The 26610-nt window shown below is 37.8% G+C and overlaps 1 protein-coding gene across 1 annotated transcript; it reads right to left on the bottom strand.

Moving 5' to 3' along the window:
- Positions 1–1391: 1391 nt before the first annotated feature.
- On the bottom strand, positions 1392–25797 carry LOC113737472 (uncharacterized). The gene is made up of 4 exons (XM_027264702.1): positions 25593–25797; positions 2103–2320; positions 1497–2048; positions 1392–1415 (listed from the first exon to the last, which is right to left on the bottom strand). The coding sequence occupies exons 1-4, from the start codon at positions 25795–25797 to the stop codon at positions 1392–1394; spliced, it is 999 nt and encodes a 332-aa protein (XP_027120503.1).
- Positions 25798–26610: the final 813 nt, after the last annotated feature.

Here is a 26610-nt window from a genome sequence, read left to right as displayed (position 1 = left end):
TGTGATACAAGAACTTTCTTCTTCCCAAAAGTTCCACCAAACTCACCTCGAAGTTTTCCCAAAGATTAATCGGAATGGATTCAAGTTTCACTTTACTTTCCTCAAGATTCAAGCAAGGTTGTTATGGTGGAAATGCAGTTTTCTCTCCTCTCTTTTCCCTCTCCAAACTCATGGCTACAATGAAGAAAAAAGTGCAGGAATTTTGGTCCAAAACAATGTTAAGAAGATAGGAAATTTGTTGGTCAAACTTGGTTGGCCAACACTTATCAAGCCACCATTAGTCCTCTTGTTTTTTTTTCTTTCTTCCTTTTCTTTTGGTCAAAAATGGTGGCTGTTTTCTAGGATATTTTAGGGGTGATTAGCTGAAATAAAAGCAAGGTGATTAAGGTAATAAAGTAGTGTTCAAGTGATATCTTCAATCGGTAGCAAATGGTACACGTCAGTTTAAGTCTATTTTCCTTAACTCGCACGTATTAGGATTTTCACTTACAATTCACTAATTTATTATTATTACTTCTAATCACACACTTTTTCTTATATCAAACTTATTCTTAACCACCAAATTTAGTACACACTCCGTACCGAGTATTCACACTACCAAAAGACGTAAAAACCCTAATTTACCCTAACGATGAAAGTAAAGGGAAAACTCTTAATTCCATTCTTTATTCCAACCATTGGGGAGGTAAATGAATAGTAAAACTATTATAAAGTAATTGAGTCAAAATAAAAGAAAATTTTAAGAAAATATGAGCGAATTTTCTAGTCGTCACAGACATCTTGTTGGGGCTACATGCAAAGTTGAGCACGGTTGAAGGCACTGTGGGGATGTTGAAAGTGATAATGATTTTGTCCTTTATTATTTGTTGTTTATCTCTAGTTATTGCTGCTTATAGAAAATAGTAATTTGGTTAGTGGCAGCATTATGATGTACCAAATAATGTAATGATTTTAGTTTATGAAAAAATTCCAAATTTTGTCATGATTTGTATTAATTAATGAAAGAAAGATAATAACTATACAACCTGTTTACTCATGAACCAACTGTAATTTGGATAGTCATAATATGATAACCACAATCCAATATATGGCATTACAAAAAAGAGCAATAATGCCAATAATGTCATTACAAAAAAGAGCATCACTTACAAAACATGTTAATCCATTATACAATGTCTGCTCTAAGGATAGCATATATACCATTACAACTTGTTTACATCGACACAAGTCCTAAAAATAACATCCATAAATTCCTGATCCTAGTTTTTCTTAGATCTTTTGGATCGAGAATTGGGGTTGTTATCACTAATTGTAGCAGTGCTGCTTTGCTGAGATACTTGATGTACTGGTGCTTCTCTGGTTAGGGCTGAAGTGGAAGCTATTGTTGCCCCTCATTGGTTATTGCTTGCTCGAGCCTGCAACCAGAGTCAAAATTTACTGCTGGAATAATTATCAAGAGTACATAGTGCAAGAAAAATTCATGTACTTAAATGTACCTTGTACAACTTGGATTTAGGATAAGGAGGTTCCTTACAAGTTCTCCTATTATGGTCAGCTTTTAAACATCTCTTACAGTATACTGTCAACCCCTTTTTGAAAGCTCTTTGTGGATCTCTCGATTCATCAGGACCTCTTCTCCTAAGTTTTTTAGTTCTCCCAGGTTGTTTCTTCACAAATGGTGGATTTAACAACTGCATTCCACTATCAATCCAGTGTTCTTTGGATGGAATAGCTCCAATGCTATAAGCATATGCCCTCAAGTATGCCTCTTTACTATAGCACTCATCAACATAGTTTTCAACCTTCATCCCCATGTTTTGAATGGCAGCAATAGCATGCACACATGGAATTCCAGTCAATTGGAATGCACCAAATGAACAGCTTCTACGTTGCAAGTTCACAACAGAGGTTCTGTTGAAACCATCAACCTCAAATGATTCAATACCATCAAATACAGCAATACAATGCCTGCTCTTCTCTACACTTTTGGCTAGCTTCTCAAGAATGTTTGGACACAATCTGCCTCCATATTTCTCTACGCCTTGTCTCTTCAATGTCAATCATTGCATTAACTTTCTTTTGAAAAATTCAAGAAGAGTCACAATTGGCTCGTCTCTTGCTTTTAAAATGTAGTTGTTGAAACTCTCATTCAGGTTGTTGACTGAAAAATCAGTCTTAGCAGCTATTCCATAATGTGCTCTAGACCACAAGTGATATGGCAGCCTTTTCAACCAACCAGCAGCAGTAAGGTTCTCTCCATTTTGTGGCTGAGCTATCTCTAAAGCATTCAATGCTCTCTTGAAATCATCAACATTAGTTGCTGATGCAATAGCCCAAAACAATTCCCTCAGTTCTATGATGACCCCACCTCCCCCTAAGGCGAACCAAAGGGTTCGGCGGACCGCCTGCTAAGCTCTCACCGGGACTTACTACAATTCTTAAATGAAAAACAGATCAATTCCAATGACTACATCTAAATATGCCAAAATAATAACACGGCTATAATATTTCATTGCACAAGTACATCCAAGGATACAAATCTCAAGTCAACTGCATCGAGTCCCAAATCTTAAAATTCCCCAAAGATCAGTTACAAAATACCAAACTATACAAAAGACTAGCCTTCACTAGTATCTTCCAATCATTTCCTTCACGTCACTCTCCTGTTAAGGAATAACAAATGAAATGGGATGAGTTAACGCTCAGTGAGACCAAGAAAAGCAGGCAAACAAGCAAGTACAACTAGCATTAAAGTTTATACAAGAAGACAACCATAATATTCATATAACTCACAAAGGAAAACAAAACACAATCAATAAGGATACGGGAGTTCTCAGGAGCAAATTTTCACTTGCTTTACCAAGGCTCGATCTAATATCTCCACGTGATGACACTCCGTCAACTGGGTAGGTATTAATTCCGTGGAAACTCCACTTTCTTCCCCCATCCATCATTTCACCCTCTCGGATCCGTAACCAAACACGCATGGTGTGGCGATACTACTCGAGTATGCCAAGCAAGACCTTAAAAGATTAAACTATAATGTTTCCCATGGTTCACCAAGCTTCTCGACCAAGCCCTTGCCGACTCGAGTTACACGGTTGGCCAATGGGTTGGGGTGCCCCCCCAGAAATATAAGTGGTCGATGAGATATCACTCCAATCGATTTAGAATTGTTTATAGTTCTGAGTTGACATGAGAGGTACCTCCCACCCGAATTGGTGTGGTACATGCTATCGCTTAGAGAATTGGGTCAATGAGACATCGCTCCAATCGACTTAAAATTGTTTATGGATCTGAATCGATATGAGAGGTACCTCCCACCCGAATTGGTGTGGTACATGCTATCACTTAGAGAATTGGGTCGATGAGACATTGCTCCAATCGACTTAAAATTGTTTATGGTTCAGAGTTGACATGAGAGGTACCTCCCACCCGAATTGGTGTGGTACATACTATCGCTTAGAGAACTGATTATAGCACTGAGACGGTATGAGAGGCACCTCCCACCCAAACAGGGTGTGGTACATGCATCCATTCAGAGCTCACAAGTTAAATATATTCATGTACAATTACCAAACATATGCATTCATGTAACAAGTATCACATAATTAAAAAAGAGAGAGGACGAGGGCGATAAAGTACACTCTCGCCTCGGCAAGTTTACGTAATATGTATAACACTTGTACAATTAACATTTCAATCACATAAGCATTTAACATGCACTTGATACTCACCAAACCAAAAAGTGAGTAAGTGAGCAAATAAGCCTTTAGCCGTCCGCTCCGAGATTCTCTTGAAGATCCTCTTGAGCGCCTGAAGAAATAACGATTAACTATCACTCACAACCATGCATCAACCAAGAAAGAATGTACACTCGTTTAGAACTAAGACAATGTCCTACAAGAGAACTTTATTCTCTAAAAATTGATATTTAAAAGTGAGGATCTAAAGTTACAAGAGAGACTTGCATTCTCCATGAAATCGAGTTTAAAACGGTCTATCGATATCAAAAGAAAGTGACAAGTTCTCAAAACTCATTTCCTAAGAAATCGAAAAATTTCAGCTTTACGCGATAAATTTGGAAAAATCAGATCTTGAGTTTAGCATGCCCAAAAATGGAAAAATTTATACTGTTGGAATCTAGGTTCGGAGTACTAAAAGTTCTCAGAAGTCACTTTTCCAAGATTCCAACTAAAAAGTATTCATAATTCAGCTCAAAGTTATAGTTCCAAGAAGACAGGTTTGAACTAGTCTTGTTTTTCAACAAATTTTGGAAATTTGGAAAAATTCACAGGAAGTGAATCAACTTCTGAAATTTGTAACACAAAAAGAGTTCCAAACCAAGTTTCAAACACAACAAGCGGCACTAAATTCGGAGTTTTGAGCATCAAGATATAACAGCTTAAAGTCAGTTAATTTTCACTACTTGAACAGTGAATTTCCAGATTTGAAGAGCCATCTTTGGGGCATTATTTGGGTATCGAAATGGTATTGAAATCACACCAAATTTGGTACACTTAAACTTTCATATGTGGACTACTTCTCTATCAAATTTAACGCAAAAAATCACGTGGGAAGGCAGTTAACGAAATGGCCAAAGTTTGTGAAATTTTCAAGACTAATCTGCCAACCCACTCTTTCTTTCTTTTCAAAGGTTTTGTCCAATGAAATCAACCCCAATCCACTCTATTTTTGAAACCAAGGATCCAGAAACATTTAATGAGCAATTGATGGGTAATTGACACCAAAATCTTCGAAATATAACCTCCCAAGACAGATTTGACCATTCGGCCAACAAGGAAGGAAAAACTTCCAGTTTCCCAGCTTTGTCGCGTTTTCGAAATCAAGTCATATCTAACTCTATACAAACTCAAATTGAGAATGATTGGTGGTGTTGGAAACTAAGTTCAAAATGCTACAATTTATCAGAAGACATCATTTTGAAAATCTTTCCACAAGTGGGACAAAATCAAGCCACAAGATGCAGCTTCCAGTTTCATTCGTATAAACAGTCAAAACAGAATAGCCAACTTTGCCGACTCACTGCGGTTCACTCAAAATGAACCAGCAGGAGATTTTTGTACCATTGGAAAGCTACGAATGTCTAGTTTTGAATGCCACAAACGGCACTCAATTTCAACTTTGTACAGAGAGTTACGTTCGAACAAAGAACACTATCCGAGAACCCCTGCTATACGTTTTTTCCAGATTTGAATCTTGCCAAAACTCAAGTTTTGTGCAACCAAATGAAACGATTTTTTAAAGGTACTTTGTACACACAATATACAACATATATCCATCTTTCACAGTCAACCAAGCATCAAAATTTCGAAATAAAAACTGAACAAGATGGACAAAATTTTCGGCCAGCATGCATGCATCTTCCTCTAGCTTTCTTTTTCAACTTTTCAACTCAAACTACACCATATCTCATCAAAGCAAGTAACAAACAAGCAATTAAACACACAATAATCCTCAAGGCCTCTACCTGGAAAGGCACCTCAAGTCCACTACCTAATATCAAGGTTCTTGTGAACCCATCAACAACCCAACAACTAAACTAACTTAGACTAGCTTATTACTAAGCTTTGAAAAGAAAGGTTGAAGGTTTTCTTGGGTTGTTACCTTGTTGCCAAAAGAAAAGTAAACACTAGGTTTTGAGCTCTTAAATCACCAAGTTCCTTCCTTGATTAAGTCCTCCTCCAAGCTAGAATGAAGAACCAAGAGATGGAGAAATTTTGAAGAGCTTTTGTGGAGCAAAAATGGAAAAGAATGGAGCTACAATTTTTGTAAGAAATGGTGGTAGGGTGGCCGGCCAAAGAGGGAAGAGAAAGAAGGGTTTTGTGTGGTTAGGTGGTGACTTGATGTTGTGTAAGAAGGATTTGACATAAAGTGCTCTTGTGCCCCAAAAGTCAACATCCGATTAATGTGCAATTTGTGCTCCTAATTGAGCTTAACTTAACTCACTCACTTTAATTTCTCAGTTAATTTTTCTTAGTCTACTATTGATCTCCCTTAATTCTCCAAGATTATTGCACTCACGGACCAAATTTACCTTAAAAAATGTGCATTTACTATTTCCCGCTAAACGGATCGCAAAAAAATTAAATTTGCTAATGAAACGTTTTAAAAATATAAATGAGACATTTTTGCGTACAAATGGATTTATGTGACAGCCCCACTTCCCCCTTAGGTGAACCAGAGGGTTCAGCGGACCGCCTGCCCAGCTCTCGCCGGGACTCAGTCGTTCACTCACACAAATCAGAAATAGAACCACAAGAAAGAGCAAAACGAGAATCCAAAACTTAAAACAAAGCTTATATACATTACTATCTCAGAAAGAAGTGTAACCGTCGAGAATACAAAAGTTCTCAAGTCACCATACAACCAACCCGTGCCAAGCACTAGGGCGAGAACCAAAATAAAACCAAAACTATACCCAGCCAGTCGATATAGAGCTTTCGCCCTTGCTCGCCTTCCCCTGTTAAGGAAAACAAAACTAAAGGGATGAGCTAAAAGCTCAGTGAGGTTCCGAACATAGAATCAAGCCATAAATCAAACGATAAGTCAAGAAATAGTTACAACATTTACAATAAACCATACATGAAAAGGATACGTTCATTCGTTCGTTCGTTTGTTCTCTTGTCATTCCCCTTTCCTTCATTCATTTGAAAATGCATTTTTCATTTATACATAAAATCCTCGTTCGTTCGTTCATTTCATTCACCTTTCCTGGACATTGGCCAGGCTCCACCAACCTCCACCAACCTACAAGGTAATACTCGAGTATACCAAACGTTCACCCAGGTCACCATATCGCCCGACCGAATCCGCTTCTGGCTCGAGTCGATCGGTAACAAGGGGCAGTGGCCAGTTCAGCCAAAAGGCTTACATTCATGCACAAGTAGCATTTCAATCGTTCAATCATTGAAAAGTTCACAATCATTTAGGCTGAGTGCGATAAAGTACACACTCGCCTAGAAAACTCGTTTTGACTAATCATTGAAAGCGTTTAACATGTTATCAGTCATATAGACAAGCCATATAATCAAGAAACATAACAAACAAGGAACACTCAGCGAATTATGCTAAATAACGTCCAAAATGTCCTATCGGATTTTACCCTCGGTCACCGAGAAAACCTATGATTCAACGAGAAAGAATATTACAATTCATCTAGCAAAACAAGTAAGTGGAATCAAGGAACTCGACTAGTTACAAGTAAAACGGATAAAAGTGACTTTAAAGTGAAAAACAACCATTTGAATCTGTGGACGGAAATAACTAGGGTGTCATAACCCAAACTCAAAGGGTTATAACAGTTCCAATGGAAAACACTTGAATCAAAGTCAAGTCGGAATTCAACTAGATAGGCTCAGAAATATTATTTTTCGGAATCGTGTATGTGGTTCAAAATCGATATACATTCAAATAGGTATTATGGCCTACACGTCTTGACTGAGAAAACCTTAGGTCATACCTCGATATTTTGGTATGAAGTAGTAACTAAACATTTGAAGGTTCAAATGGAAAAGGTATCATGTTTTAAGATGGAAAACGGGCATAGTATTTGCCAAACGAAAAAATAGACAAGTTGAAATAGAAACTTAGCCCTCGAGCGAAAATTTGGGCAGCATGCCCTTTGTATTTTCCTATTTCCAGCCATTTATGGCTTCATTATTTTTCTCATCCAGTCCCAAAGTCACATACAAAATCAGTTCATTCAATAGCCGTTCAGTAAGCTCCAAGTAGTACAAGTACAATTCAAGCTAGGGAAAAGTTCGGAAATGAAAGTTAAGCTCTAACCATAAAAATAGTTTTTGACATCATTTTACGGTTTTGGCACCATTGGCACTACGATTATCGGATGAAGGTGCAAGATATACCGTTTCGAAGCTAAGAGATAGGGCTACAATGTTTAAGAAGGCTACTCAGACCATTTTCTAGTGCAATCAGGTCAAAAATTCAATATCCTAAACCCGAACCGCAAAAACAGGTTCACCAATCGCATTCTGGTTCAAATATCATAAGTCAGGCTACCTAAGTCCAAATCAAGTGATTCCAAAGCCATCCAAAGGCTAAGATACAAGGCTACAATTCATCAGAAGACATCAACTACCAAATCAGAAGAATTCCCAACCAAAATAACCAATTACAAACGCAAATATCAAATTCGGGTAGAAACAGGGCAGCAGGGGTAGTTCAGTCTTTTCACAAGCTACGTTACTCCAATTGACCTGAAATTTTTCAGGCATCTATAAATCATCATTCTCTACAACTTTTATGTTTTGAGCTAAGGCCAATTCGGCCTCTAACTAGGTCCAACAGTGCCAGGCAGAATGGTGAAAATTGGAACCCTAATCTGGAATTTTTGCTTCAAACCAGAAATTTTCCACTAATCCTTACAATTATCATACCAAAACTTCATTCTAAGTCATTCCCAACCATCATACATGGCCACACCATATGAATCATATGAAAACAGAAAAATTCCAAATAAATATAAAACTTCACCAATTTCAACCAAAAGTCACAAAATAACACCTAAAACCATCTATTTAACTCACATAAGCCATCAATTGAACATTAACAAGATTAAAGGAAAGGTTCCTTGGTCACTTACCTTGCAAACCCAAGAAAAGAAGCAACTTGGTACCTTAGCCTTCCAAACCACTTCACAACCAAGCTTAACTTCACTAAACTAAGAGGTTTTATGGAGTAAGTTGAAGATTAAACGGTTTAATTGAGAGATTGAGCAAGATTAGAGGTAAGATTGTGGAGAGTTTCTTTTCTTTTCTCCTTGTGAGAAGGTCGGCCAACAAGAAAGAAATAAGAAGAGATTTTGGGTCAATTTGTTATATGGTAAAGGTAAAGTTAAATGGTCAAATTCCATGACCAATAGAAAAGTGCCACCTAGCACCCTTTTTGTTCATGGTTAGCCTTTTGTCTCTCCAACAATAATCCACTTAAGGTAACCTCTAATTATCTCTTAGTACCTGCTAAATTAAATCCGGTATACACAACTTAACCTAATTGGCCGAATTTTATCAAACTTTTCGCACTAGCGGGTCCCACGTCCGATATACGCTCTTAATTTCTCAAAAACTAACCGATACTAGAAAAATAACTTAGAAACCCTATTTGCTCATAAAAATTATCTAGAAATTTTTCTAATAAAGAAAATGCAGAAAATATGCCATTAAATAGAATAAAACCCAGAAAATAAGAAAATTACGGGGTCTCACACCCTCTCCCCCTTAAAAAAAATTTCATCCTCGAAATTTTACCTTCATTTGCCTCAAACGAGTCCGGAACTGTTTGGGTGCCTAATGCATTTGCTTTTGCTGGCCCACTAGTTCGGTTCCCTCTTTCATTTGCTTGTTTTGTTTTAGCTCCCTCCAGTTGTGGAATACTACCTCCGCGCGACTGTCTCCTCGGACAGTTGCTAACTGTGCTCACCACTCCCACAAATCAAGCACTTCCGCCCTTTCCGCCAACAATCGTTCTCGGTATGATTGGTCTTTCCGCAATAGCCACAAGTCAAGTAGGAAGCCATTTTTTGGCTTTCTGGAGAAGTCTCCCCATATCCGGTTTGGCTTCCTTTGATAGACCTTTCATTTCCCGCCCCTACTGTCCATGGCGGGTAGGACAAAAAGTTCACTTTCTGCATTTTAGAAGGTGTTATTGATTCACTAGGAGGTTCTTCAATCACACTACCAACTGCATCTCTTTTCCGAGTTTGGGAGGCTTTTACTTGTGCCTTTGCATTCTCGATTCGTTGAGCCTTCTCAAGGGCCTCCGTAAAAGTATTCACTTGCGCCGCGGCTAACGCCTCTTGGATATCCAAATTCAGTCCCTGTATAAACCGTCTTACTCTTCGCCGTTCAGTGGCTACCAGTTCAGAAGCAAACTTGGATAATCTTGTAAATTTTGTTTCATATTCGGCCACACTTAACGCTCCCTGGCGTAACCCAACAAACTCCTCCTCCCTCCTTTCTTGGACTAAAGGTGGGAGGTACTTCTCGTTAAATTCCCTTACAAAGTTCGCCCATGTCCATACCGTCTGTTCTCTTTCCCACTTGACCTTACTTACATTCCACCACGCGCGGGCTGGTCTTTCGAATTGAAATACAGCAAAATTTACTTGTCTTTGCTCCGTGTAATTCAAAGCCACGAAGATATTAATCATTGCCTCCAACCACTGCTCAGCTATATCCGGATCAGGCCCTCCTTGAAATTTCGGAGGTAGAAACTTTTGGAACCTCTCAAGAGCCTTATCCTCTCCGATCTCAGGATTTCGGGGTTGATTCACTGGCATTTGACCCTGTTGATCTACCAGTCGTGCCAGGATATTTGTCATTTGTTGCATCGCCGTCGCCATTTGATCTCCAGCCTCAACCCTCGGTCCCTGTTCTTACTCGGCCACTGTTTCTCTTTCTTCTCTCGGTTCTTCAGCTTGCCTAGCTCCACGGCCACGACTAGCTCCACGTCCACGACTACGTCTCCCGTCCATAGATATGTTTTTTCCTCTCTCTTTTCTTTTCTTTTCCCCAAAAGGTATTTTAGTGAATAAACACAGTAAATTAACTAAGCACCAATTCCAGCATACCAAATACACAAGTAAACATATACGCACATAACACGCCATATCAAGGAGGCAGATAATCAAATACATATCAAGTTGGACAGATAACCATGTACACACAGGTATACTAACGTCATGTAGTAACAATATACAGGTAAATCAAAAGGAAAAGGTGAAGTCGTCTCAGTATCAGCCCGTCCAGTCTCTCACGTCACTTACTATCCAAACTAGATGTCCCTGACCTCTTGTGCTCATTCTAGTCAGACAAAGCCTGTTCATGTTCCAAACTATCCAAACTAGACAAAGCCTGTTCATGTTTCCAAAATGCAAGTCTCAAGTACTTAGCAGTGCTGCAACTCTAGAGTACTCAGGCACGAGAATTCGAAATAAGATAATTCACATCTCGAGCTGCAGTCCCAAGAGTAAACTATCTACAATCGGAATTCCTACCTGACATACCTATCTATGGTCCTCAGATACCATGAGAGAGATTTAAGGCCTATAGCATTCACAATTCATAGCTTATGCTCAAATGAGCACTTAGTCCTTTATACTCATTCACCACTTAGTCCAGGCTCACTCCGCGCAGAGACCACGCGAAGCAGGCTCTGATACCAACTGTGACAGCCCCACTTCCCCCTTAGGCGAACCAGAGGGTTCAGCGGACCGCCTGCCCAGCTCTCGCCGGGACTCAGTCGTTCACTCACACAAATCAGAAATAGAACCACAAGAAAGAGCAAAATGAGGATCCAAAACTTAAAACAAACCTTATATACATTGCTATCTCAGAAAGAAGTGTAACCGTCGAGAATACAAAAGTTCTTAAGTCACCATACAACCAACCCGTGCCAAGCACTAGGGCGAGAACCAAAATAAGGTGAGATTGGAAGAGATACCAGTAGTAAAGGAATATCCAGACGTTTTTTCCGAGGAACTAGAGTCATTGCCGCCAGAAAGAGAGATATCATTTAAAATTGATGTGGATCCAGGGGTAGCACCTATCTATAAGGCACCTTATGGAATGACTCCAACTGAATTGAAAGAATTGAAATTGCAATTGCAGGATTTACTAGAGCGAGGTTTTATTAGAGAAAGTGATTCTCCGTGGGGAGTTCCAGTGTTATTTGTTAAGAAGAAGAATGGGAGTTTGAGACTGTGTATAGATTACCAAGGTTTGAATGATGTCACTATTAAAAACAAGTACCCTTTGCCCCACATTGATGAATTGTTCGACCAATTGCAAGGGGCAGTAGTATTTTCAAAATTGGATCTCAGGCAGGGTTATTATCAATTGAGGATTTTGAAAAAGGATATACCTAAGACTGTCGTTAATTCAAGATACGTGCACTTTGAATTTGCCGTGATGTTGTTTAGGTTAACTAATGCTCCTGCAGCCTTCATGGACTTAATGCACCGAGTCTTTAAACCTTATTTAGATCAATTTGTGATGGTATTTATTGATGATATATTGGTGTACTCTAAGATTTTGGAAGATCATGAGAAACATTTGAGAATTGTCTTGCAAACCTTGAGAGAACAACAACTGTATGCTAAGTTCAACAAATGTGAGTTTTGATTGAAGGAAGTAACTTTTCTAGGTCATATAATCTCCAACGAAAGAATTGAAGTGGATCCGACCAAAGTAGAAGCAGTTTCTAAGTGAAAGCAACCGGAAAACCCAACTGAAATTTGAAATTTCTTAGGGTAACAGGGTATTACCATAGGTTTATCAAGGATTTTTTTAAGATTGCGGGACCCTTAATCAAGTTGACTAAGAAAAGTGAAAAGTTCATGTGGAGTTCTAAATATGATGAAAGTTTTCAAGAGTTAAAGAGACGATTGACAAGAGCATCTGTCTTAGCCTTACCTAGTGGAAAAGATAATTTTGTGGTTTACATAGATACTTCAAAGGAAGACTTGGGGTGTGTGTTGATGCAAAATGAAAATATGATTTTGTATGCCTCTCGGAAGTTAAAACCTCATGAGAGAAATTATCCGACTCACGATCTGGAGTTGGCAGCAGTGGTGTTTGCGTTGAAGAAGTGGAGACACTATATATATGGGGTGACATTTGAGTTCTTTACTGATCACAAGAGTCTTATGTACTTGTTTTTTCAAAAAGAGTTGAACTTGCGACAACGTAGATCGGTGGAGTTTTTGAAAGATTATGACTATATGATTAATTTCCACCCAGGAAAAGCGAATGTGGTAGCTGATACCTTAAGTCGTAAAGTGCAGGTGACTGGATTGATGATAAAAGAATTGCACCTGTTAGAAGAAATTAGTGTTTGGAACCCTTGCCTTAAGCAAAGAAAGGTAATCTTTGAGAACATTGTTGTGAGATCTACCTTATTAGATCATATTAAGGAGGCACAGGAGAAGAATCTTGAAGTATGAAACTGGTTAGAGAAAATTCAAAAGGGGGAAACGTCGGATTTTAATTTGGGATCTAATGGAGTACTAAGGTTCCGAAATCGTATAGTAGTACCAAATGATGAAAGACTAAAAAGAAAATTTTTAGAAGAAACTCACCGTTCCAAGTACACGGTGGGAGAATATGAAGAAGAAAATTGCCCAATTTGTTCAGACTTGTTTGATTTGCCAGTAGGTTAAACCCGAACATCAGAAACCCTCTGACCTATTGCAACCTTTGGAGATACCTGAGTGAAAATGAAAAAATATCACCATGAATTTCGTATCTGGATTACCAAGAATACAAAGAGGTCATGACACCATTTGGGTGATAGTTGATAGATTGACCAAGTCTGCTCATTTTCTGCGAATTAATATAAAGTACTCATTGGAGAAGCTAGTGAAATTGTATTTAGATGAAATTATAAGGTTACATGGGATATCAATAAGTATAGTGTCCGATCGAGACTCTCGATTTATTTTTCGATTCTGGTAAAATATGCAAGAGATGCTAGGAACCAAACTGAACTTTAGTACTACCTACCACCCACAGACATATGGACAGTCAGAGAGAACGATTCAAACTCTTGAGAACATGCTAAGATCGTGTATTTTGGATTTTGGAGAAAGTTGGAGTCAGTACTTAACATTGGTAGAGTTTGCTTATAATTATAGCATTCATTCATCTATTCAAATGGCTCATTATGAGGCCTTTTTATGATCGAAAGTATCGATCTCCAATTTGTTGGGATGAAGTAGGAGAAAGAAAGGTTTTAGACCCAACTACAGTACCATGGATTGAAGAGGTGTACGAAAAGATAAAGTTGATACGCCAAAAAATTCAAATAGCTCAGAGCCACCAAAAGAGTTACGCAGATAATCGAAAAAAGGATTTGGAGTTTACAGTTGGAGACCAAGTTTTCCTTAAGATCACTCCCTTAAAAGCAAGTTTGATGGCAGGCAGAGAAAAGAAGTTGCAATCAAGATTTGTAGGACCCTATAAAATTCTCCAAGTGTGGGGAATATGGCCTATGGATTAGCTACCACCAAGTTTGTCTCGAATCCATAATGTTTTTCATGTATCTATGCTCAAGAAATACCATCCAAATCCATCCCATGTACTTCAATCGGAGAATATTGAGATTGATAAGGCATTAACCTATGAAGAGAAACCAGTGAAGCTTTTGGACCGAAAAGTGAAAGAATTGAGAAATAAACAAATCCCTTTGGTAAAAGTCTTATAGAAGAATCGCGGAATAGAGGAAGTAACTTGGGAGGTAGAAGAAGAGATTCGAAAGAAATATCCAAACCCATTTTCGAATCAAGGTATCAATTTCGTAGACGAAATTCCTTTTAAGGGGAAGCGGATGTGAGGGCTCGCACTTTTATTCTTAATTTCACCTATTTTAAATTATTTGCATTGGCATGTCATTTAATTTTATTACTTTAGTATAAACTTTACTTAAATCATATCTTTATCACTTACGCATCAAAATTTTTTCAAAAAGGTCGCACCGGCACGACTTATTGGTGAATTTGGCCGAAATCCTAGGAGACTATAAATTGAGACATTAGTAAAGTTAATAAAGATTTTGAAAGTTAAAAGAAGGTTAGAGGAGCCAAGGGTGGATAGTAAGAAAGTTTAAGTGGGAGACACTATTGGATACTGTTCAAAGTTGACCTTGCAAACGTTTCTTGTGGCTTGTATATTACCTCCAAAAACAATCAAAAGACCTTCATTTTTTTCTCTTGGCTGGCCGAAACTTGAGAGAGGAAGTGATGGAGAGAAATTTCATCCTTCTTGAATATTTTGAAGATCCAAACTTTCCTTCCACCAATCTACTTGCACCTTTGGAAAATCTTGAGGGAAAGAGACTCCTAAGGGTTGATCTTGCCATCATCCTGAGTTAATCTTGCTAGGGTTTGAAATTTTGAAGAGGTGAGTGACTAATCTATTTCATTCTTTTGTTTTCAAACAATTGTGGACTAGATTCTAGTAGACTTGTGGCTTGAAAGATTGAATCTTTGATGAGTTTCTTTGAAACCTTGTTTTAGGTAGAAGACTTGAGGAAAAATTTCTTGTGCGTCCATGGCAAGCTAGGTAAAGGACTTGAGATTCATCCTTGTACTTTTGAGATGAATGTTGTGATAGATTTTAGTACTTTAAAACTTGATATTGTGGCTTGTATGTATATTCCTGGAAAGATTAAATCTTAGTTGGATTTTGTTGCAAATGGTGGTAGAAAAATTCTGTTTTGAAAGTTTCATGTTGGTCGAAATTTTTGAGTGTTGTTAGCTCTTATTTTTCAAGAAATTTTGGGAAAAATCTTGCTCCACAAACTGTGTAGACATTAAACTTTGATTTCAAGTGGGATTTGAACAAAAAAACATGAGCTTAAGTGAAAAGGTTGGGTCATGCGTTGCTGGAAATTTTCATGCAGGAGACTTTGAGCAGTCTTGGAAAATCTGTCGTATCTTGGTGTAGAAAAATCCAAATTGAGTTCTGCTTGTTGCGTTTGAAACTAGATTCAGAGTACTTTCTACCGTGGAAATGTTAGAATTTTTCTCAATTCCTATGAATATCTATGATTTTTCAAATTTGATTGAAATCTCACACCTGTTCTGTTTTTCTACTTGCAGAAGCAGCAAATTGAGATTGGAATTTGACTAATTTGTGGACAGATTCTTATAAAAATGTCTTCTGGAAAAATATAGTCCTTTGAGTCTAGTTTTCAAAGGCATAAAGTTTATGATTTTTGGAGTTACAGAACTCAAGATATTATTTTTCAAGTAATGTCGCGCAAAGCTGAATTTCTGGTTTAAAACAAAAACATTCTTTTAAGAATTTCCAACTTTCCTTTGAAGTTGTTAGACCGTTTTAAATTTGATTTTATGGATGGATACAAGGTCTCATGTGACTTTAACCTCTCGATTTGAATGGTGATTTTCGAAGGAGTTAGACCTCTCTTGATGTATTGCCTTAGATAAGTAAGTGAATGAATTTTCCTCCTTGAGTGCTAAGTAACTTAGGGTGTACGTGAGTGATGGTTTAAGGGGGGGTTTTGGTTAAAGATGGTTTGCATTTAGTGATGGTTGGTTGATATTGTTTCAAGTGTCCAAGGGGATTTCGAAAGGAATCCCGACGCGAAACAGTAAAGGACTTGTTGCTCGTTTGCTTTTGGTTTTGGTGAGTATCAAGTGCATGTTTTATTTCACTCTACTTGGATTGCTTCTTGATGATACTTGTTGATTGTGTGAATTAAACTTGTCGAGGCGAATGTGTACTTTATTTCACTCATCCTCTCCTACTTGATTTGATAATTCACTTGCTCGTACTTGATAATTATACGTGTGCTTGTGCTTAACTTGGCATCGATTTGAGAGCAATCTCATCAACTTATACTTGATCTTGGGGGCTCCAAAACCCAATGGTTAGCCATTCAACTTAAGCTAGCAAGGGCTTGGTTAAGGAGTTTGGTGAACCTTAGGCTAGTGTACTTGACTTGTTTGGATATGCTCGAGTAATATCACATCTTGTTTGACGTTCGGGCCCGGCAGGGGGTGTAATGATGGACGGAAATTGGTGAAAAGTGGGGTTTTATGGACTTGTTACTTGCTTGGCTGACGGAGTGTCAACATTTGGAAATCGTGGTTCAAAAGTATTGGTATAGCTTGAATTATGGATTTAGCTCCTAAGAGCTCCTGTATCCTATTGAGATTGTGCTTTTATTTTCTCTTGTGAATTTACGTAAAACATTATGGTTGCCCTTCTTGATTTACATATTCTTAATGCTAGTTGTACTCGTTTGCTTGCCTACTTTTCTTGGCCTCACTGAGTATTAGTTCACCCCTTTAAATTTGATTTTCTTAACAGGATTTTGAAGTGGAGAGATTTGTTTGAAGACACCGGCTTTGATTATATTTTGGACTAATTATGGATGTAAATGATTTAACTGATCTTTTTGGCAGCTGTATTTTGGGATGCTTGATGTAAATTTTGGAAATATTATGGTGTAGAATTGAACGACTTTTGAAGGAAGCGACTTCTTCTTTATATTAGTATCTTGTTGGTTGAGTAGTTCTAAATTATAAACTTGGTTTGTAGTGAGTCCTAACGACAGTTAGGCAGGCGGCCCGTCAAAACCCCAGGGTTCGGCCTAAGGAAAAGTGGGGTCGTCACAATAAGGACCATTATAAAGAAATAAAAGCATGATGGCTAATGAAGGAAAATGAAATAAAAGAAATTACCATCACATGTTAAAACTTCTATATGTGGGTTCCAATGATTCACAACATATTGCCGTATGATAGTAATATTGTGACAGCCCCACCTTCCCCTAAGGCAAATCAAAGGGTTTGGCGGACCGCCTGCCCAACTCTCGCCAGAACTCGATCGCTCTCATCAAGTGAAATAAGATATAACCTCGAGACTAAGCGAAAAACAATTCCCAAACTTGAAACATATACTTACATTCATATCCATATCAAACAAAAATACAATCCCAATTAGAACAAAAGCTTTAAGTTCGTACTACATTCAACCTTTTCCAAGCACTAGTACGAGAATAATAAATTTTTTTTTTTCATAAAACTAGACCAAGGTAGTCTGCACAGGACTCACGCCCTCGCTCGCATCCCCTGTAAGGAAAACAAAACTAACGGAATGAGCTAAAAGCCCAATGAGGTTTCATACACATAGCCAAATAATTAAACAAGGACATTAATCATGTAATAACAAGTAATCCAGAAAACATGCTCATATGGAGGCGTTTTACAGATTACAGAACCAGAATTTCACTGTCAGGCTGGATAACAGCATTGGGTTCAAATGACAATAACTCAGGCTACACAAGTCCGATTGAGGCGTTTTCAGATGCGTTCAAAAGTTAAAACATAAGACTACAACTTTGTGTTTTGGCCAACTACTGATTTAATACGGATCAAGGTGAAAAATGAAGCTAGAATGATGAAATGTCAAAACTGTCTGCAAAACTCTACCTATGGCAATCAAGGGTATTTTTGTCATTTCATGTGTTACAGTACTCAGATTGAGCTGAAATTTTACAGCCAGCTATAAAACATCATTTGCTACAACTTTCATGTTTTAAACTAAGCCTAATTCAGCTTTCATCATGGCTGAATGGAACTGGTCAGAACAGGGCAGTTTAAGAACTCAAATCTGGAATTTAATAAATTCAAGGTGTAAACTTCACATTTCTAGCTTGAACCACTACTTCAACCTCCTAAACAAGATTATAGACACCATATGTCATCTAAACAACAAGATATACAATTGAGCAATTCAAAACCCTAACTCACAAATCCACCACCACAATTATCAAAACTATTAGAATAGCTATCATTAATCAAGAATCTAAGTTGCTACACAACTTAAACATGATTAAGGGAAAGAAATAGGATGAGCAGCCATACTACCTCACTAAGATGCTTGCAAGAGATATCCTTCACCTTTCCTTCCCAAACTTTAGCACCCCAAGCTTCCTAAACTCCCAATTTAGAAGTTAATCGGTTTAGATTTCTTGATTCTTCACTCAAATGAGCTAAACTCAAGATGAAAATGAAGCTTTCTTCCTCTTGTTTTCTCCCTCAATGTCACGGTTAGTGTCGCGCACCATTTTTTATAAGAAAAATAAATAAATGGTTTAAAAAAAAAGTGAATTTTGGTTTGATTTTTGATTTTGAAAAAGGATTTTTGATTGAAAGAAAACGGGCCTAAATGGGGTTTATAATGCGACGATTTGGGCCCAAATTATAGTTTAAAAAGGGTTTTTGAAATAAAAATCGGAGTCGCCACTTGGTATTGAGTTAAGGTGTACCAAGTCACCTAAAAATGAATTTTTTAAAAGAAAAATAGAAAACCCTTTTTAAACGACTCCAAGTCTACGAAAATCAGAGAAAAAGATTCGGCAGTCACATTTGAAAAAAGGGAAGGCAAGGATAAGAATCCAAGGCACCCTTTCAACCTAGCCAAGGCTAGTTGCGCGATTTAGTCAAAAATTTTCTTATTTTAACCTAAAGATTTATCACATTTGGATGTACTATATGAATGCAAATCCTAGACTTAAGAGGGTATCGGGGGGTCGAAATTTCTCTTCAAAGCTCAATTGGTGCCAATCACATTAATTGTGATGCCCAATTCGGACCCTTTGGAGAGGTCACGAATAATGCAAAAATATGAGACTCTAAAAAGGAAAAGGAAAATAAAAATAATTATACAAATATACATGTCCTAAAGGAGTGCATCATGTCGGGTACGGGGGACTAATGTTCGTGACTCAATTTTCCCTTCAATAGAGGGGATACGGGCGTGCTAAGGCCAGAGGGCCAAACTCGTCCATATCCCATACTCAAGGGGTATTCCCTAATCTAATCAAGCAAATGCACTACCCTAGTTCTAATGCTTATATGAAATGCAAGTCTAATGTCATGTTTCCATACAAAGGGGTGAAGAATATACATATATAAGGGGAAATATGGAATAGGGGATATAAATAGGAAGTAATATGGGATAAAAAAAATGTATATATAAGAAAATTGTCATGCAACATGGAAAAGACCCTAAAAAGTGAAAACATGCATGAGATGAAGTGATTTTATCACACAATCATGATCTAACGTGTGGGAAGTCCTAAGGGTCTAGCATTGGACTAGCCCATGTCTATGAATTCTCACTAGTATTGGACAAGTGGGAAATCGAAGCAACAAACCACAACTAGCGTTGGACTAACGTGGATTCGAGAAATGGACCACTACTAGCGTTGGACTAGCGTGGTGATGTCACACATTTATTACAATCAAATAAATCATGTAAAGCATAATAAAACAAATAAACACATAAATCACATATAGCACATAACACATAAGCATGGTATCTAGATGCAAGACCCTAAGAAAGCGGTAACACATAGCACATAGACATGCAAAACACACATAAGGCAAATAAGGCTAATAAAGCCCTAACTATTACATTCGGGGGAAGCCTACTACAATCTAATGGGGGAGATGAAAATAAATAAAATAAAGTAAACCTAACTATTACAACTTGGCATTTAAATGCCTTTTAAATAATCGAAATGAACTAAAATAAATATACGAAATTAAGACGACTAAAGCGAATAAAATGAAAACATTCAAAAGGCATGCAATTAAACACACAAACCACATAAGTACACATAGGGTCAAACAAAGTAAAATAAGGGATAGAGTGTACCTCCCTTGAGTTGGTACCATAATGGAACGAAATTACTTATTTACCCTCCAAAACAATAAAATTGTCAAGGTACCACTTTAATTAATGAATAATCATATGAAATGGAAATGAACACGAAATTGAATCAATCCAAGGCTTTTAAAGGAAGGTGAACAACTCATGCAAGAATTAAAACAAGTAGTGACTTAATTGCAAAAATTAAAGAGATTTGAGGGGTCCAATTAATTAATTTTGGGCCATAGCGAAACAAGGGGAGGCTTGGGGGGCCGAAGTGGCAATTTCTGAAAGTTGTTTTTGCATGCAAATGCATGCAAAGCCACGAAACATTGACTGTAACAAAACATTTCTGCTGAAAGCTTTCTGCAACTAAACAAAATACAACTGCTACTTTCATTTTTCTTTCTTTGCATGCGGATTTCAACCTTAAACACCACTTTGATCGAAACTTTTAACCAAAACATTAAAGCCTGAATCTAACACCAGATGAGCAGCAACATTCAGCGTTCAACCAGACAAAAACTTAAATTGAGATCATACAAAAGTGCAAGTTTTCCTCAAAAGCTGTTTTCTTTTCAATTCATCATCTTAAGCAATCCACATTTCAATATCTCAAACAACTAATACAACAAAATCACTAAACATTCATCTCATTTTTCACCATAAAAGTCCTCATGTTTAAGCACAAAATCACGTAAATCAATTGCAAAGAGAGCTTCTGCAATACTTTGCTCTTATGCTTTCCGCAACCGAAACAAATCCAAACGCACAGCTTGTCTTTCAAAATTCTGATTTCAAACCCAAACACACAGCTTTAAACTAGGCGCAAACTACATACTCACCACCATCCAAACAAGCAATAAACTTAGAAAGATATCATGCGAAATTCTAGAAAAACATGCAAAACATGGTTCGGCAACCTAGATGTTTATTTTTCCAGCAATTATTCAAACATGATTCAAGTGTTTCTTTTTTTTTTTAGACCCAAACACACAAACTCAGCACCAAACCTTCCATTTCTTCCCTTCAACACCAGATTAAACATGCAACTTAAGCGTAAAGATTCATTGAGCAGCCATTTCAGCAAACCAAAAGGCACACAAGCTATCCGCACGCACTGCTACAACAAGTTGAGAGCTTCATGCTCGTTGCAGCAGCTGTTGTGCTCTTAAACTTCGACCAACATACTCTGAATCCAAGCCATGGCATCAGCAAGCGTTGTTTTCAACTTTTAACATAAAAACCTTGGATTCAAACACCCAAAAAGAGTCAAAACACAGGAGTATCCCAATCTGGAAACTTTCTTTCGCAACTTGTTTCATTTAACTGAATAAACCAACTAAACAACACACTAATCACAGGCTTCACTCAAAACCAAAAGTTCAGCAAAACGACTGGCTAGCCATACTTTCCACCAGTCCAAAAGAATAGAACATGAACAACAATACTTTCTCACACAAAAGATTCAGATACAAATCACACAAAGTTGGAAACTTTCTTCATTTTCTCACTCATTTGGAGCATGTTTATGCAAAAACAGTCCCACGAAACCCCCCATTTACTACCCCAAACCCTCTAATGTTATAACTTCGTAACATTGTTAAGATAATCCCCGACAAATCACCTATTAGCAACACTGCCATGTGCGACAGAAAAGAAAATGCAGCAAAGGATAAAAACTTGCAATAAGTTCATACCCTAACATATCAATCACACAACTAGCCACCATACTAGAACCTCAATCTAAGCACAGATTTTAGGAAAAGAAAACAACATCAAATGGATTTTTGAGGGAGTAGGCAAAGCTTTGTATACCTAGACAGCAAAAGAAATCAGATTTGAGAGTGTTGTTCAGCACAACGTGAAGACGATGGAGGTGTATTCCAGCAGATGAAAGCAGCCACAGATGACACCAGCTTAAAGCTCTCTCTTTTCAACCTCACTACCCAGTTCTTGTTCCCTTCCCTTTTCAGTTTTTCATTCACTCGACTGTTTTTCGAAGCTTTTTTTTTTCTCTCTTTTCTCGTCAGTTTTCTCCTGTCTTCGCCCGTTCCTTTTCTCTCAGCGTCTCCTCTGGTTTTTCCTCAGCACCCCCGCCGTCACATACTTGCCCCTTGGCTGCGTTTCTTTTTCCAACCCTTTTATATCAAGTGGAAGACCCTAAACCATCATTTCAATGGTCACCAGCAAACCTCAGCTCAACCCTTCTCCCTTGGCCATCCGATGGCTATTGTGTCCGGAAGGTCTTTGATAAGAATCCAAGGGGATGAGGTGGCCGAATGTTTGGAAGAGAGAAAAGCTAAAAATATTCATGGAAAATGGTATCCTTCATGACTCTGTAAATCCGCTGCATTGTATGGCTTTTCCCTTTTTTTTCTTTTTTTTTAATAAATAATGAAATTTCAATAAAAATAAAACAAAAATAAATAAATGCTAAAAGATTGAACTGAAAAGAAAATAAAGGAAATTTTGTGAACAATTTTTCTTATTTTTTTTAATCAATTACTTAATAAAAATGAAAATAACATAAACAAAAATAACATTTTAAGTAAAATCAAATAAAATGAGCGAAACCAGGAATAAAAGATAAAATAAAACTCAAAAAATTTTTTTTGCGTTTGATGGATGATTTTCCTTCTTTTTTTCAATGAATTAATTAATAATAGTAAAACAATTTTCTTAGAAAAAATTAAAACAAAACTAATTAAATAAATAAAAGAAAAAGAAAAAGAAAGGTTAAAAATTTGGTGTCTACAGTTTGCCCTCTTTATCTGAGTTTCGAAGAAACTCGAGACAAAGACGTAGACACCAAATACTCACCTGTGTTATTCGGCTACAAACTACTCGAGCGACTGACGCTTTTGAAATGAGCACTGACCTCTTTAACAAAACTTTCAAAAATGGGACTGACCTAGACAAGAAATTTAAAACGGGACAGACCCAAACAGAAATTGAAACGGGACTGACCCGAACAGAAAATTTAAAACGGGACTGACTCGAACAGGAAATTTAAAACGGGACTGACCCGAATAGAAAATTTAAACGGGACTGACCCGAACAGAAAATTTAAAATGGGACTGGCCCGAATAGGAAATTTAAACGCACATTAGTGGGACTGACCCACGTTTAGTGGCAATGTAAAAGAAATGCTCACTAGTGGGACTGACCCAACGGCTAGTGGCAGTGCAAATGAAATGTTCACTAGTGGGACTGACCCAACGGCAAGTGGCGGTGCAAAAGAAATGCTCACTAGTGGGACTGACCCAACGGCTAGTGGCAGTGCAAATGAAATGCTCACTAGTGGGACTAACCCAACGGCTAGTGGCGGTGCAAAAGAAATGCTCACTAGTGGGACTGACCCAACGGCTAGTGGCGATGTAAAAGAAATGCTCACTAGTGGGACTGACCCAACGGCTAGTGGCGGTGCAAAAGAAATGCTCACTAGTGGGACTGACCAACGGCTAGTGGCAGTGCAAAAGAAATGCTCACTAGTGGGACTGACCCAACGGCTAGTGGTAATGTAAAAGAAATGCTCACTAGTGGGACTGACCCAACGGCTAGTGGCGGTGTAAAAGAAATTTAAAACGGGACATTCCAGTATACTCACCTAAAAATAGCCCAAACTTTTGCCCCTAGTAAGAATTAGGTTTTTGCATTTAAACCAATAGTTGATTCTGCATTGCTACGTTGTTGCACCTTTTGATCAAACTTGCTTGCAACGTATTTCGATCTGCCGTTATTCATTTGGAGAACACTTTTCGATACCGACTTTAGTGCGAGGTGCAATTGTTTTCATCCATGCATGAAACTTTTTTGCAAAAGAGAAAGTACAAAGAAATCGCCCTCATCATTTGATCCGTTTGCCTTTGAGAACCGTGTAAACATAAGTCTTTTGATGCCTTTGTCAAATTTAGCTGCGGCATCTGACTTGGTTGGATTTGTCATTTCAAAACTTTCTGATTTTTTCCAGACTGACCAGGTATGCATTTTGCCATATTGTGAAACCTGCGTAGCCGGCTTTGCCGAATCTTAACCATTCCCGAAAGATGACTGAATCCGAGTATGCTTTGAATAAACCACAGGGATTGTTATTCACCAGAATTCAATGATTAAAAATGATTTATGCAAGGTAATTTCACATGTTACGCAAAAATGAATACTATCACAATTAAATGTGCTAAAACCTACAAAATGCCACAAGTACAAGCAAATAAAAGAAAATGAACTTCGTAAGAATGTATTTGCAAAAAAGTTTTTACAAAGTGACACAGTTTTTTGGCCAACGGATGTCATATTCGAACCTCTGGATATCTTTGTTCCGGAATTCAACATTGGCAGAAGTATTACAAAACGAAGAGAAATCCAAATGAACTAAGTCACCAGCTGTTCCTCCTCGTGCTCATTTGCTGCAGAACCCTACCTTGGCGCCCTTTCGGGTTTTCATCAAGGTTGCCCCCACCCCTTTTGTTTTGTTTTTCTTTTCTTTTCTTTTTCTCTCCTTTTTTTTTTTGAGGTGCCCTTTCGGGTTTTCACCTAAGGAAGCAATGGAAGAGCTCGACCATAATCGACTCAGGAATGTAAGTTGAAGATCGCTGGCATCAGTAAAATGCACTTCTCTTATAAACTTAGGCGAAGGCATTATGGACATCACTTGCCAGTTGATTAGCGAACTGCCTAATAGAAATACAGCAAGTGACGAAAGCCAGGACTTTGGGCTTTTGTAATGAGGTCAGGTGGGGTTTTTCAAGAAAAGTTGAGGCTTGAAAGCAAAAATCTTGATGAGAGAGGTGTGAAATAACCTGAGATTGCATCATTTTGAAATTATCTCCAATTTTGAACGAAACCGAGGAAAATTTGCCCCAGTTTGATTGGATTTCTCTCTTTGCATTTTTTATTGCATTTCCTCACTTTTGCATTTTCCTTTAAAAACTAAATTTGCTCCAGTGTGAGGTTTTTCTTTCTCTTTTATTCTTTTCCTTTTGATCATCTCTCTTTTCAAATAAATTTGTCCCAGTGTGGGGTTTTCCTTCTTCTTTTTCCTCTTGATCATCTCTCTTCTCAAAATAAATTTGCCCCAGTATGGGGTTTGCAATTCTCAGGGGCTGCCAAACGAAAATTATTGTTCTGATAGCTCAAAAGAGATGAATAGGGATGAAATGTTTTGATTGGAAAGGAAGATGGCCTGACTTTTGTCTCGTCCCTTGCATGATTTCCAAAAGAAATTCGCATAATAAAGAACTTCTTACACATGTCTGAGTTGATAGGTTGAGGGAATGTCTGCTCATCCATCTCTGCCAAAATGAGTGCCCGCCAGGTAATACTTTTGAACAACGAATGGCCCTTGTCAATTTGGAGCAAATTTGCCTTTGGCTTCATCTTGCATTGGGAAAGTTTGCTTTAGCACTTTGTCCCCTTCTTCAAAGGATTGCCGATGGACCTTTCTTGTAGTAGGCCCTGGCCATGCGTTTCTGATAACATTGGCCATAGCATTCAGACGCTTTTCATCAATCAGGGCCAGTTGTTCATGACGCTGCTTTAACCGATCAGTTTCTTTCAACTTGGCTCCCATTAGAATACGCAATGAAAGGATTTTTCAATAAAGGGCTTTCTTAATGAAGGGATTTTTCAATGAAGGGCTTTCTCAATGAAGGAATTTTTCAATGAAGGGATTTCTTAATCAAGGGATTTTCAATGAAGGGATTCCTTAATAAGGGGGTTTCTCAATGAAAGGATTTTCAGTGCCGATGTTAACAATCTCTGTCTCTTCTAGGTTCGGTTCGGATTTCTCTTCATTTTGTTCGAGAAAAAGAATCAGATACTTCCTCACTATCACTTTCGTTTTGAATTTCGGGTTCCGTAATAAAAAAGTCGTGAGTGATATCGAGCTTGCCATCATTGGATTACAGAACAGTGATATCCAAAGGGTCAAGTAATTTTATTTTTTAGCCATCTAAAAGAATTTAGAACTAAATTTAAAACAATAAACAATCAACCAATATAAACAAAGGTGTATCAAACAAACAACAATAATGAAAAGATGTAACTATGCACTTTGTTGAAAAACACAGGAACTTGCAAAAATTGTTTTAGCCAAAACTTAAGTGAGCTTGATAAAACTATTTACACAAAAAAAATAGTGGCAATTTTCATGAATTTTAGCAAATGACAATCCCCAAATTTTACCGAAAATTCCCTTTGAGAGGGAAGCTACTCGGCCGTCCAATTGTGCAAAGCTCCTTCAGGGATGAGTGAGAATTCTGTATTGTCCGGCGATTCACCCTTGTGTGTAGCTCCTTTGAGCTAACTCTTCAAACTCTTCATTTGTAATCCCGGCTCCCACAGTATCGGCATGGTCTGGTAAGGGATTTTTACTCACGTTTGG

This window comes from Coffea arabica, chromosome 3e (genome assembly GCF_036785885.1).
Source record: "Coffea arabica cultivar ET-39 chromosome 3e, Coffea Arabica ET-39 HiFi, whole genome shotgun sequence".
NCBI lineage: Eukaryota > Viridiplantae > Streptophyta > Magnoliopsida > Gentianales > Rubiaceae > Coffea > Coffea arabica.
The sequence above is the reverse complement of the archived record's forward strand: the minus strand, read 5'-3'. Positions and strand labels throughout refer to the sequence as shown.

Excerpts from the sequence above, each read along its gene's own strand:
- LOC113737472 (XM_027264702.1), bottom strand. The coding sequence starts at position 25,797 with ATGGGAGCCAAGTTGAAAGAAACTGATCGGTTAAAGCAGCGTCATGAA. Across the intron at positions 2,321-25,592 it reads AATGCAAGATGAAGCCAAAG|CAACTAATGTTGATGATTTC; the intron begins GCAAATTTGCTC and ends CTATTGCATCAG. Across the intron at positions 1,416-1,496 it reads CTAAATCCAAGTTGTACAAG|GCTCGAGCAAGCAATAACCA; the intron begins GTACATTTAAGT and ends CTCTGGTTGCAG.